The following is a 14,839-nucleotide window of genomic DNA, read 5'->3' as shown; positions in this document are numbered from 1 at the left end:
AAGAGTCTCGATAGGGTAGACGTAGAAAGGATGTTCCCACTTGTGGAAGAGACCAGAACTAGGGGGCCATCAATACAAGACGGTCACTGATCAATCCAATGGGGAATTCAGGAGAAACTTCTTTACCCAGAGAGTGGTGAGAATGTGGAACTCGCTGCCACAGGGAGTGGTCGAGGTGAATAGTATCAATGCATTTAAGGGAGGGGGAGAGAGGGGACTGGTGTGGAGCACAAACACCAGCACGGAGTGGAGGGCCCGAATCTGTGCCGTAGACTCGAGGGAAGACTCAATTTCCTCTCCCAAGAATGGGAGGCGGCCAATTGCAGCCTCGACACCAGGCTGTCTGGTCGACATGTTTTATATAAAAAAAACGCAACAGGATATATTGCACTGTTGCCGAGAGAGAGAAAATGTTGGAACATGCTTAGCAACACAAGGGACTACAATCAGGAGGTTCCCTGCAATTGGTTTGCTCATTGAAGGCCGTTTGCATCACGGGATAGACGGCACAGAATCAGGCCATTCCAGCCAACTAGTCAATGCTTCACTTGAGCCTCCTCCAGTCTTTCATTACCCTCTACATCCTTCTCACTCATCTGCTGGTCTGTCATAGGCTTTCCCTCGAAACGAGGATGACTTGCATCCACACCAAAAAAGAGACAAGTTCACAGGTGTTTCAATGAAGGACCTAATACTCCGGATCCCGAACTACATCCCGAAGGGTGGGAGATGCCTGTGGGTGGATTTTTTTTTTTTTTTTTAACGTGGGGTGACCGTTGCACACCAGCCACCACACGGGCTTGACAGAGCGAGGTCTGGGTCCAGGGGCAAGGGTTAGCCAGGACGACTGGAGATCAGCTCTGCTGCACGGACTTAGTGCACTCACATATCGTACAGTGTGGGCTGGGCCCAGTGCTGCCCCTGGGCCCCCGAACTCACGCCTCTCCTGGACCCCGGTCATGTCCCTCCACAGTCTCTCGCCGCTCCTTCACCCCCGACCTCACCGCTCCTGCTGTGCCTGCCCACGCTCCAATCACCAACCTGGACCTTGAGGACGTCACTCTCCTACACCAGCTCGCGTTGTACCCGGTCGTGGCAAGCCTCCATGCCGCTCCCTGGGCCACTCCTTTCATGGCGCGAGGTGCGTTCATCGATCTGAGTAACTAGCGTCATCATCAAACACTCTCTGGTCCGGCACAACTCAGGATTAGATAGAGTAAAGCTCCCTCGACATTGTCCTCTCAAACACGCCCAGGGCAGGAGTCCCGCCCCTCAGGCTGCCCGATTGGTTGGAGGATCCACTGCCACCCAAGTCCTCCAAGCTCCACCCACTCTCCCTATTGGTCAGAGCTCACGTCAATCACCTTGTCTGCTCACATCTACTTGTCCAGCCTCCCCTTAAATACCATTCACCTCAACCGCTCGCTGTGATAGCGAGTTCCACATTCTCACCGCTCTCTGGGTAAAGAAGTTTCTCCTGAATTGGGTTTATTAGTGACCATCTTATAATTGATGGCCCCCTAGTTCTGGTCTCCACAAGTGGGGAACATCTCCGTATCCACTCGATCAAAATCTATTTTAAAGACCTTTTAGGTCACCCCTCAGCACTTTTTTTTTTTCCAGAGAAGAGACCCCCAGCCCGTCTATCCTTATATACCCAGAGCGAGAGGACGTGGATTTATATGGTGCCTTTCACAACCACCAGATGTCCCAAAGCGCTTCACAGCCAATGAAGTACTTTTGGAGTGCGCTCACTGTTGTATTGTGGGAACCGCAGCAGCCAATTTGCGCACAGCAAGCTCCCACACACAGCAATGTGATAATGACCCAGATAATCTGTTAGCGATGTTGATTGATGGATAAATATTGGCCCCAGGACACTGGGGAGAACTCCCCTGTTCTTCGAAAGTGGCCATGGAATCTTTTCCATCCAGCCGAGGGCAGACGGGGCCTCGGTTTAACATCTCATCCGAAAGACAGCCCCTCCGACAGCACGGCACTCCCTCAGCACCGCCCCTCCGACAGACTCGAACCCAGAACTTCGGACGCAAACGAGTGCGCACTACCCGCTGAGCCACGGCAGACGTGGTCAGAGCGGGGAAGCGGCTGGACCGAGGGCTCTCCAGCTCTGCCAATAGGTTGGAGGACCGTGCGGTGGAGCAGGCTGGGTCAAGGACCATGGAAGGAGGTCCCCAAGATGCAAAGACAACAAGACCACCACAAACCCCCCCCCCCGGCCAACTCATGCTTACCTTCCTCGAAGGGAGTATACTCAACCTTGTAGGTCCCGTCACCCTTGTCCTTGATCACGGCATCGGTGAGGACGCCCGATGGGTTGGTGATCCGGGTCTTGATGTGGTTGCCACCGGCATTGGTCAGCTGACGGGCGTCCACATTGAACTCAGTCGTCGCTTCACGGAAGACTCCTGCGGAGGCGGAGAGAAGGGGGGGGAAAAAAAAAAAAAACAAACAGTTATTCTGCTCATCCACAAATTTTCCCAAAGGCCCAGAGTCTCAGCACGAGGAATCTTGGCTTTCCAATGAAGATACACTCTCCATCCCCATTTCTCTCCCCACACATTTCCCCTCCCAGTATTTATCCAATTCCCCAGTTTGAAAGTCACGATTGAATCTGCTCCCACCGAGCTTTCAGGCAGCGCGTTCCCAAACACAACAACTCGCTGCGTAAACACATTCTCCCCATCTGGTTCCATCGCCGATTATCGTCAATCTGTGTCCCTCTGGTTACCCACCCTCCTGCCCCCAGGGAACAGGTCCGCCCAATCCACTCGATCAAAAACCCTTAAAATAGATCTCCCCTCAACCTTCTCTGCTCCAAGGAGAACAACCCCAGCTTCTCCAGTCTCTCACATCCCTCATCCCAGGGACCATCCTGGCCCATCTCCCTCTTTACAAGAAAGAGAATCAGGAGTCGCCCACCTGGCCCCTTGAGCCTGCTCCGCCATTCAATATCAGACTCACTTCCACCTGCTCCCCATAACCCTTTATTACCTTATCGCTCAAAAATCAGTCTAGAAACACAGAAAATAGTAGGCCATTCGAGCCTGCACCACCATTCAATATGATGGCTGATCATTCACTTCAGTACACCTTTCCTGCTTTCTCTCCATACCCCTTGATCCCTTTAGCCATAAGAGCCACATCTAACTCCCTCTTGAATATATCTAACGAAATGGCCTCAACAACTTTCTGTGGTAGATAATTCCACAGGTTAACAACTCTTAGTGAAGTTTCTCCTCATCTCAGTCCTAAATGGCTTGCCCCTTATCCTTAGACTGTGACCCCTGGTTCTGGACTTCCCCATCAGGAACATTCTTCCTGCATCTAACCTGTCCAATCCCATCAGAATTTTATATGTTTCTATGGGATCCCCTCTCATTCTTCTAAATTCCAGTGAATATAAGCCTAGTCGATCCAGTCTTTCTTCATATGTCAGTCCTGCCATCCCAGGAATCAGTCTGGTGAACCTTCGCTGCACTCCCTCAATAGCAAGAATGTCCTTCCTCAGATTAGGAGACCAAAACTGTACACAATATGTGAGATGTGGCCTCACCAAGGCCCTGTACAACTGCAGTAAGACCTCCCTGCTCCTATACTCAAATCCCCTAGCATTGAAGGCTAACATACCATTTGCCTTCACCACCTACTGTACCTGCATGCCAACTTTCAATGACTGATGTACCATAACACCCAGGTCTCGTTGCACCTCCCCTTTTCCTAATCGGTCACCATTCAGATAATATTCTGCCTTTGTGTTTTTGCCACCAAAGTGGATAACCTCACATTTATCCACATTATACCGCACCCGCCATGTATTTTGCCCACTCACCTAACCTGTCCAAGTCACCCTGCAGCCTCTTGGCGTCCTCCTCACAGCTCGCACCGCCACCCAGCTTAGTGTCATCGGCAAACTCTCGTCGCCCAAAAGCCCCCCCCCCACCCCATACTGATCAGTCCAACAAATGGCGGGGCTCTTTTTTTTTTTTAAAAACTCACCACGACCTTCAACCCCGGGGCCGTAAACCTTGACCCCGGAGGTGTTGACAGCAGGCTCCACCTGGAGCTTGGCAGGGAAGTTGGGCACAGGCTGCCCGCCGTACTTGATGGTGATGGTGTACATGCCCGGGTAGAGGGGGATGTAGGTGATTGTGTAGGTGCCGTCGCCGTTATCCTGGATGTGGACCTCCGCGGGGGTGCCGGAGTCAGAGATGATCTCGATGGTCAGCTCGGCCGCTCCCGCATTAGCGCAGTCCACCACGAAGTTGCCCGACTCGCCCACCCTGCCCCGCTCCAAGCCCGGGCCGGAGGCCTTGACCTTGGACGGGTCGAAGGAGCCGGCGATGCCAGCCTTGAAGGGGGAGCCAGGGATGTGGGACTCGGCGAAGAGGATGTTGATGAGGTAGTCGCCCGCCTCGGTGGGCAGGTAGGACACCGAGCAAGTGCCGTCGCCGTTGTCCAGGCACTCTATCTTGGCTTCGCACGGACCCTCGACGGTCAAGCCAAGTCCGCCCATGCCAGCGCCTTTGGTGTCGATGGTGAAGGGGGCTGGAGCACCTACTACCCCTCCTCGCAGACCGGGGCCATAGGCCTTGACCTGAGGAAGAGAAAAGACAAGACACCAGAGTCAAAACGCGACCCAGATACAAAAGGCCCCTTTCAAGCTTCACAGCACCCACAAATCCTCCTCAAAAATGTAATTTGCACAGGGCTAGATCAAGGGGTGGTTCTTTTTCCCCCCCCACCCCAGAGATTGGTCGAACTCTGGAACAAGCTGCCACTTCAGAAGAAATGGGAGCAGGAGTCGGCCATTCGGCCCCTCGAGCCTGCTCCGCAGTTCAGTGAGATCATGGCTGATCTGATCCTGGGCTCAACGCCACTTCTCTGCCCGCTGTCTCAGTACCGCCCCTCCGACAGCGCGGCGCTCCCTCAACACCGCCCCTCCGACAGCGCGGCGCTCCCTCAACATTACACTGGGGAGTGCAGTGCCAGGCCTGGATTATGGGCCTCGAAACCACCACCACCACCTCCTAAAGCAGAAGACCGCGCTGCCCCACCGAGCTGGGGCTGGCACGGCGCCAACCTACCTTGGAAGGGTTGGAGGGAGTGATCCCCTCGACGGGGAAGGGGCTGCCGGGCACAGGGATCCCATCGTAGGTCACGTCCACCTGGTACGGGCCCTCGTCGCGAGGGATAAACTTGACGATACTGTTGTCGGCACTCAGCCCGGGCTCCACTTTGCAGGGCACAGACTTGTTGGCGGGCCCGGTGATCTTGGCGCCAACCTTGCCCTGGCCTCCTGCACCCTTGGACTTCACGGTGAACTCCTGGTCCGTGCCAACCTCGACCTCTGCAGACAAGACAAGATCAGTTGGTGATTCACCCTCCTCTCTCCCTCCCTCCCTCTTTTCTCTCCCCTCCCCCCCAACATTTGAGCTGATGGGAACCCCATCTTCACTCAGTCTTACGGAACAGGAGGAGACCCATTCAGCCCCTCAAGCCTGTTACATTAGGAACAGGAGGAGGCCCAATGTAACAGGCTTGAGGGGCTGAATGGGCCTCCTCCTGTTCCTAATGTAACAGGCTTGAGGGGCTGAATGGGCCTCCTCCTGTTCCTATTCAGCCCTCGAGCCTGTTACATTAGGAACAGGAGGCGGCTCATTTCTGGATCACAACAACTCTCTGCGTAGAAGAGAAATTCTCTCCTCCTCCCCAGTTTTTTGGCCAATGATCTTAATTTCCTCAGGATTGCCGATTGCGTCCACTTTGAAAGTTGCGAATTACAGAAGAATTTTGTCGAAGGGGTGGGTGTTCCAGCTCAGCAGATGGGACAGGTTGATGACGGAGAAATTCCAGCCACACCGGACAAGAACTACACAGAGCGCCACGGTAGTTACGAGGTCAGGGGGGACGAGAAACAGACCTTCACACCAGGAGGGAGGCCTAACCAGATACTGAAGGTAGCAAGGAGCAGGTAGGATAAACAATAGTTTATGGAAGGACAGGACAGTTAGAACAGAGATAAGGAAGATGACCTCACGAAGGATGGGAGGGGGTGGCCATTGTCATCGGTACCTCACCCCCAAGACTGGGCACACGAATGGGTAAAAATGATTGACACAAAGTGACATCTTTCACAAGAGACCTTAAACCAAGGCCCTGTCTGCCCTCTCAAGTGGACGTAAAAGATCCCATGGCATTATTTCAAAGAGCTTGGGGGAGGGAAGAGGGAGTTCTCCCCGGTGTCCTGGGGCAAATATTTATCGGGCAACCTACTTTAAAACAGATGGTCTGGGTCATCACATTGCTGTGTGGGAGCTTGCTGTGCACAAATTGGCATTTACCACATAAGTGACCAGACTCCAAAAGTACTTCATTGGCTGTAAAGCGTTTTGGGATGTCTGGCAGTCGTGGTGAAAGGCGCTATATAAATGCAAGTCTTTCTTGGTCAGTTGGAGGCTCAAAAGGCAACTCAGTCAACGGGACAGTGCCACAGGAACATCACACTCACTGTCATCGAGTCCGTTGATCTTAATCTTGCTCATGTCCAAGGTTGGAGCGACGCCCACATTAAAGGGGCTCTTGGGAATATGATCTCCTCCATAAGTCACCCCAATGCCCAGGGCACCCTGCATTGGAAGAGAAAACACACCAGAAATCATCCAGATGGAGGGACACATCATAATAGGAGCAGGAGTCGGCCCCTCGAGCCTGCTCCGACATTTAATACGATCATGGTCGATCAGATCATGGACTCAGCTCCACTGCCCTGCCCGCCCCCTTATCCCCTTATCGGTTAAGAAATTGTATTTCTGTCTTAAATTTATTCAATGTCCCGGCTTCCACAGCTCTGAGGCAGTGAATTCCACAGATCCACAACCCTCAGAAGAAATTCCTCCTCATCTCAGTTTTAAATGGGCGGACCCTTATTCTAAGATCATGCCCCCTAGTTCTAGTCTCCCCCATCAGTGGAAACATCCTCTCTGCATCCACCTTGTCGAGACCCCTCATAATCTGATACGTTTCGATAAGATCACCTCTCATTCTTCTGAATTCCAATGAGTAGAGGCCCAACCTATCCTCATAAGTCAACCCCCTCATCTCTGGAATCAACCAAGTGAACCTTCTCTGAACTGCCTCCAAAGCAAGTATATCCTTTCGTAAATATGGAAACCAAAACTGCATGCAGTACTCCAGGTGTGGCCTCAATACCCTGTATAACTGTAGCAAGACTTCCCTGCTTTTGTACTCCATCCCCCCTGCAATAAAAGGCCAAGATTCCATTGGCCTTCCTGATCACTTGCTGTACCTGCATACTATCGTTTTGTGTTTCATGCACAAGGACCCCCAGGTCCCACCCGTACCTTGGACACCAGAACCCAGATACTGTGGTTTGCAGAAATGGATCAAAATCACTCAGCAACTGGTCCTGTGCGAACAGCCATAGCTCAGGAACCCCCTAGGAAGCAATGGGGGAGGGGGGGGGGGGGAGGCCATTCGGCCCCTCGAACTTGTCCAGTCATCCAATGAGATCATGGCTGATCTGCCCCCACAACACCATCTACCTGGCCTTGGGTCCCCAACACAACCAAAAAATTATTCCCGCTGGTTGGGGAGTTTAAGACTAGGGGGACATAACCTTAAAAATTAGAACCAGACCTCTGAATTGTGAAATTAGGAAATACTTCTACACAGGGATGGTAGAAGTTTGGAACTCTTCCGCAAACTGTAATTGATGCTCGATCAATTGTTAATGTTAAATTGGAGATTGATAGATGCATTCACCAAGGGTATTAAGGGATACAGAGCAAAGGCAGGTGGATGGAGTTAGGTCGCAGATCAGCCATGATCTTATTGAATGGCAGAACAGGCTCAAGGGGCTGAATGGGCCTCCTCCTGTCCCGGTGTTAAACGTAACACGTTGGAGAAACTCCATTTGGTATGAGACATAGGCCAATGATTGAGAGATGCAAAAGGGAATTGTTGGTCAACAACTGTGCATGCAGGCTTTGGGCCAATTAAACGGCATAGTGGGTGGTGGTGTGGGGGGGTTGTGCACGAGGCTGACATGCATTATTAAGTGTATAAAAAAAATTGCTTGGAACTTTGCATCATCAGAGAAGCTTGACGACAGACAGAGAGCAGGCATTCTCCCCACTGGTGCAATTAAAGATGGCTTGAATCTTCAAACCTAGACCTGGTGTGTTTATTTTAAATACTCCACTACATACTAATATATTACTCCCAACCCCGTGAGCTTTTCTCTTGTGCAGTAATCCTTTTATGTGGCACCTTATCGAAATCCAAATATACCACATCTACTGGTTCCCCCTTATCCATCCTGCTCCAGTGCCCCTAGACATTACCGGGTACTGTGTAAACGAGTGTGGTCATACCTGCTGGATGGGGACGTACTTGACCGTGTACGTGTCATCATGGTTGTCCACGACCTCAAGATCGCGCACCACCTCTGCTTTGGTGGGCCCAGTGAACAGGGCATTTGGTTTGGCCTTACCGGCCCCTTTGGTGTGGATAGTGAAGTGAGTGGGTTTTCCCATTTCTACTCCTGGGGGGGATTGAGAGAAAAAAAAAAAAGTTAGCAGCACACAGGGATTTGCTGGATCCTAAACAAGGCAAGGTACGGTGGGGTACTACAGCAAAGTTATGTTACCAATAATCCAGAGGCCTGGACTACTGATCCCAGAGACACAAGTTCAAATCCCATCACAGTAGCTGGGGGGAAAATTTAAATTCAGTTAATAAAATCTGGAATTTGAAAAGAACAGATCAGAAATAGGAGCAGTCGTTGGCCAATAGGCCCCTGAGCCTGCACCGCCATTCAATAAGATCAATGACTCAGCTCCACTTCCCCGCCCGCTCCCATAACTCTCAACTCCCTGATCGCTCAAAAATCTGTATCTCCACCTTAAATATACTCAATGACCCAACATCCACAGCTCTCTGGAGCAGAGAATTCCACAGATTCACCAGAAGAAATTCCTCCTCATCTCAGTCTTAAATGGGCGGCCCCTTGTTCTGAGACTCTGTGCCCCCTAGTTCTAGATTCCCCCCACGAGGGGGAAACATCCTCTCTGCAGGACTGATATATGAAGAAAGACTGGATCGACTTGGCTTATATTCACTGGAGTTTAGATGAATGAGGAGGGATCTCAAACATAAAATTCTGTTGGGACTGGACAGGTTAGATGCAGGAAAATGTTCCTGATGTTGGGGGGGGGGGGGGGGGGGGGGAAGTCCAGAACCAGGGGTCACAGTCTAAGGGTAAGGGGTAAGCCATTTAGGACCGAGATGAGGAGAAACTTCTTCACTCAGAATTGCGAACCTGTGGAATCCTCTACCACAAAGTTGTTGAGGCCAGTTCGTTAAGATATATTCAAAAAAGGGAGTTAGATGTGGCCCTTACAGCTAAAGGGATCAAGGGGTATGGAGAGAAAGCAGGAATGGGGTACTGAGGTGAATATCATGGCTGATCATTGAATGGTGGTGTAGGCTCGAAGGCCAAATGACCTACTCCTGCACCTATTTTCTATGTTTCCCTGTTGAGCCCCCTCAGAATCTTATACCTTTCAATAAGATCACCTCTCCGCCTTCAAAACTCTAAAGAGTACAGGCCCAACTTTTCTTCATAAGTCAACCTCTTCATTTCTGGAAACCAACTGAGTGAACCTTCTCTGAACTGCCTCCAAGGCAAGTATATCCCTCAAATTCGGAGGCCAAAACTGTACGTAGTACTCCAGGTGTTAATGTTAATGGGCAAATGAGCCTGCAGACACTAGTTCAAATTCCACCACGGCAGTTTGGGGGGTGCGAACTTAAATTCAGTTCGTTAATTAAATCTGGAATTGAAAGTGTCAGTGATGGCAAAACTACAGAATGGTCAGAAAAGTCTAACTGGTTTGCTAATGTCCTCCAAGGAAGGAAATCGGCCGGCCTTACCCAGCCTGGCTGATGGGAGTTCAGACCTACAGCAATGTGTGATTGTCGTCTAACTGGCAATTAAGAGTCAAAGTCAGCACTGTGGGAGCACCTTCACCACACGGACTGCAGCGGTTCAAGAAGGTGGCTCACCCCCACCTTCTCATGGGGCAATTAGTGCTCGCCTTGCCAGCAATGCCCACATAGAAACATAGATGCAGGAGTAGGCCATTCGGCCCTTCGAGCCTGCACCGCCATTCAATGAGTTAATGTTGCATGTTCAGCCTTCAGTACCCCATTCCTGCTTTCTCACCATACCCCTTGATCCCCCAGTAGTAAGGACTTCATCTAACTCCTTTTTGAATATATTTAGTGAATTGGCCTCAACAACTTTCTGTGGTAGAGAATTCCACAGGTTCACCACTCTCTGGGTGAAGATGTTCCTCCTCATCTCGGTCCTAAATGGCTTACCCCTTATCCTGAGACTGTGACCCCTGGTTCTGGACTTCCCCAACATCAGGAACATTCTTCCTGCATCTAACCTGTCTAAACCCGTCAGAATTTTAAACGTTTCTATGAGGTCCCCTCTCATTCTTCTGAACTCCAGTGAATACAAGCCCAGTTGATTCAGTCTTTGATAGGTCAGTCCCGTCATCCCAGGAATCAGTCTGGTGAACCTTCGCTGCACTCCCTCAATAGCAAGAATGTCCTTCAAGTTAGGAGACCAAAACTGAACACAATACTCTAGGTGTGGCCTCAGCAAGGCCTTGTACAACTGTAGCAACACCTCCCTGCCCCTGTACTCAAATCCCCCTCGCTATGAAGGCCAACATGCCATTGGCTTTCTTAGCTGCCCGCTGTACCTGCATGCCAACCTTCAATGACTGATGCAACAAAACCTGGGTGTCATGGTACACCTCCCCTTTTCCTAATCAGTCACCATTCAGATTATAGTCTGTCTCTGTTTTTACCACCAAAGTGGATAACCTCACACTTATCCACATTGTACTGCATCTGCCATGCATTTGCCCACTCGCCTAACCTATCCCAGGAACGAACACAGACCATCACCAAACCTTCACAGATGAAACCCGTCACAGGCCCCGTCGAGTCCATGGAGGCGCTCGGGCCCAGACACCGACATTTGCAACCCAGCCTCACCCGAAGGGGCATTTGGAGCATGGTGGGGTGCGCGTTGGGGCAGCAGCGAAGGGCGAACTGGAGAACAACCCATTTGCAACTCGCCAAGGCTTCTTCGGCAGCACCTCCCAAACACGCAGCCTCCATCACATCATCGGTGGTCCCTCGAACCAAGAGGTCCTGCTTCCACACAGGTCCACAGATGTTTCAATGAAGGACCCAATTATTCCAGTCCTGAACTCGGATTGAAGAGCTCGGAAGATGCCTGTGCGTGGATTTTTTTTTTTTTTTTTTTTTTTTTTTAACGTGGGGTGACCGTTGCACACCAGCCACCACACTGGCTCGACAGAGCTAGGTCTTGGTCCACTGGCAAGGGTTAACCAAGACGACTGGAGACCAGCTCTGCTGCATGGACCTAGTGCACGCACATATCGCAGTTTGGGCTGGGCCCGTGCTGCCTCTGGGCATGTTCTTATGTTCTTATGGGCCCCGAACTCGTGCCTCTCCTGGGCCCCAATCACGTCCCTCTACATTCAACCACAAGAACATTTGCCGATCCTCCGCCACAAACATCCGCCTAGAAGGACAAGGGCAGCTGCTGCGTGGGACCACCTCTGCGTTCCCTCAAAGCCACACACACACCTTTCTCAACTTGGAAATATATCGGCCGTTCCTTCATCGTCGCTGGGTCACAATCCTGGAACTCCCTCCCCAACAGCACTGTGGGAGCACCTTCACCACACGGACTGCAGCGGTTCAAGAAGGAGGCTCACCCCCACCTTCTCAATGGCATGGGCGTTGAACAGCAGGCTTTGCCCACATCAAAAGAATGAACATCAAACACGGTTCTCCATCCTGCCCCAAGTGCCCAAACGCCAAGCGCAAAACCCAACGAACGTTCCAACACACCGAACTCAAACCCCGGCAAAAGTCAAGTGGAGCTATGCTCACCAGTCCGACTTAGTCCAGGACCATCAACCTTCACCTTGCTGGCATCATGGGACGGATCCACCTTCACCCGCAAGGGGCTCATCGGAATAGCCTGGGAGACAAGACCCAGGAAAAGGTTACAGGCCAGACAGCGGATCTAGAAGGTTCAACCTTAGCCTCGATTATCCCTCCGCTCATCTCCATCTCATCCAAAACTCTGCTGGCCCCAGTGTCGTAACTCGCACAGAGTCTCGTTCACCCATCACCAACCCCCCCCCCCCCCTCCTTCGCGCACTCGCTGATCTACACTGGCTCCTGGTAAGGCATCGCCTAGCTTGAAAAAAAAACACAAAACCCGCCACAGCCTCCCCACACCAGAGATCTCCGTGTTCACTCCCCCACTCCCTCCCCCCTCCCCCCCCCCTCCGTGTTCACTCCCCCACTCCCCCACTCCCCCCCCCCCCCCTGATTTCCATCGCTCCGCCATTAACGGCTGTGCCTTCAGCTGCCTGGGCCCCAAGCTCTGGAACTCCCTCCCCAAACCCTGGAACTCCCTCCCCAAACCTCGCTCCCCTCCTTTAAAGACGCTCCTTAAAACCGACCTTTGACCCAGCTTTGAGTTACCTGTCCCAATATTTCCTTATCTGACCAGTCAGATTTTTTACAAACTACATAAGAATTAGGAGGAGTCAGCCATGGGCTCAGCTCCACATAACCCTCGACTCCCTTATCATTCAAAAATCTGTCTCCACCTTAAATATATTCAATGACCCAGCCTCCACAGCTCTCCGGGGCAGAGTATTCCACAGATTTACAATCCTCAAAGAGGAATTTCCTCAGTTTTAAATGGGCGACCCCTTATTCGGAGACTATGTCCCCTAGTACTAGATTCCCCCACGAGGGGAAACACCCTTCCTGTCGAGCCCCCTCAGAATCTTATACCTTTCAATGAGATCACCTCGCATTCTTCTAAACTCAAACAAGTCGAGGCCCAACCTTTCATAAGTCAACCCCCTTCAAATCAGGAGTCAACCTTCTTTGAACTGCCTCCAAAGCAAGTGTATCCTTTCGTAAATACGGAGACCAAAACTGCACGCAGTACTCCAGGTGTGGCCTCGCCAATACCTTGTATAACTGGAGCAAGACTCCCCTGCTTTTATACTCCATCCCCCTTTGCAAGAAAGGCCAAGATTCCATTGGCCCTTCCTGATCACTTGCTGTACCAGTGTACTAAGCTTGTGTGTCTCATGTACAAGTACCCCCCCCCCCCCCAGGTCAGTCTGCACCGCAGGATTTTGTAACCTTTAATTTTTGGGTGGAAGTTCTAGCACAAGTAAATCACGCCCCCAAACACTCTGCGTACAGACCTGATCAGCAAACAGCACCATGATGGTGTAGTGTCCTTCTCCAGGAGCAGTGTACTTCACAGTAAAAGTGTCATTATCGTTGCGAATTATGTCGAAGTCAATGTCTGCTTCAGCTGGCCCCAGCACTCCTGGGGCACACTTGATGCCGATGCTAACATCACCTGGAAGCAGCAGCAGCAATAAAGTTATATAGTGTACACAGCTCAGAGCTGGCGCTTACTCAGACCACCACCCAGTCACCATCTCCGATTCCTTTCCCTCATGTTTACCAAACTCCCCCCTTAAATACATCGATACGATTCACCTCGACCCCTCCCTGTGGCAGCAAGTCCCACAATTCTCACCACTCTCCGGGTGAAGTTTCTCCTGAATTCCCCATTGGATTTTATCATGGTCTACAGGGCTGTAGCGATACCCGCCCTCCTGTATGGCTTAGACACAAGAAATAGGAGCAGGAGTCGGCCATTCGGCCCCTGGAGCCTGCTCCGCCATTTAATACGATCATGGCTGATCTGATCACGGACTCGGCTCAAACTTCCCCGCCCGCTCCCCATAACCCTCGACTCCCTTATCCTTCACAAATATGTATCTCCACCTTAAATTTATTCAATGTCCCAACTTCCACCACTCAAAGGCAGCGAATTCCAACAGATTTACAACCCCCCAGAGAGAAGAAATTTCTCCTCATCCCTTTCGCGTGGACCATGTACAGTAGACACCTCCAATCGCTGGAGACATACCAACGGTGTCTCCGCAAGATCTTGCGAATCCCCTGGGAGGACAGATGCGCCAACATCCCCGGCATTGAAGCACTGACCACACTACCAGCTCCGCTGGGCGGGCCACGTGTCAGGGCATGCAGACAAAGACTCCCAAAGCAAGCGCTCTACTCGGAACTCCTTCATGGCAAACTAGCCCCAGGTGGACAGAGGAAATGTTACAAGGGACACCCTCCTTGATAAAGTGCAACCTCCCCACCGACACCTGGGAGCCCCTGGGCCCAAAGACCAGTCCGCCCTAAGTGGAGGAAGTGCATTCGGGGAGGGCGCTGAGCACCTCGAGTCTCGTCGCCGAGAGCGTGCAGAAAGCAAGCGCAGGCAGCGAAGGAGCGTACGGCAAACCTGTCCCACCCTCCCCTTCCCTCAACCACTGTCTGTCCCACCTGCGACAGGGAATGTGGTTCCCATATTGGACTGTTCAGTCATCCAAGGACTCATTTTAAGAGTGGAAGCAAGTCTTCCTCGATTCCGATGGACTGTCTATGGTGATGGATTGTCTTATATTGATGGAGTAGTGTAGAGGTTGTGTGTTACTGGACAAGTAATCTAGATTGGATTTATTCGTGACTGTCTTGGTGTTCTGGTCTTCCCCATCAACCCCCTTCATAATCTTATATAGGATATACAATACAGAGCCCACTTGGCCAGCATTTAGAAGAATATAATTAG

General features: G+C 51.5%; 1 protein-coding gene across 5 annotated transcripts in view; it reads right to left on the bottom strand.

Annotated features, from left to right (window-relative positions):
* The window catches only part of LOC139251691 (filamin-A-like), a 121,868-nt gene that overhangs the window by 52,778 nt on the left and 54,251 nt on the right, over positions 1–14,839 (bottom strand). For all 5 annotated transcript variants that reach the window (XM_070873258.1, XM_070873260.1, XM_070873259.1 and 2 more), the window contains exons 16-22: positions 13,392–13,552; positions 12,046–12,136; positions 8,415–8,584; positions 6,530–6,647; positions 5,106–5,368; positions 4,018–4,615; positions 2,253–2,426 (exon numbers count right to left, since the gene is read on the bottom strand). In XM_070873258.1, coding sequence (XP_070729359.1) covers positions 2,253–2,426; positions 4,018–4,615; positions 5,106–5,368; positions 6,530–6,647; positions 8,415–8,584; positions 12,046–12,136; positions 13,392–13,552 — 1,575 coding nt within the window. The remainder of the gene's footprint in view (positions 1–2,252; positions 2,427–4,017; positions 4,616–5,105; positions 5,369–6,529; positions 6,648–8,414; positions 8,585–12,045; positions 12,137–13,391; positions 13,553–14,839) is intronic.

Source organism: Pristiophorus japonicus, unplaced genomic scaffold (assembly GCF_044704955.1).
Source record: "Pristiophorus japonicus isolate sPriJap1 unplaced genomic scaffold, sPriJap1.hap1 HAP1_SCAFFOLD_432, whole genome shotgun sequence".
Lineage (NCBI taxonomy): Eukaryota > Metazoa > Chordata > Chondrichthyes > Pristiophoridae > Pristiophorus > Pristiophorus japonicus.
Note: the sequence above shows the minus strand (reverse complement) of the source record. Positions and strands in the feature narration are given on the sequence as shown.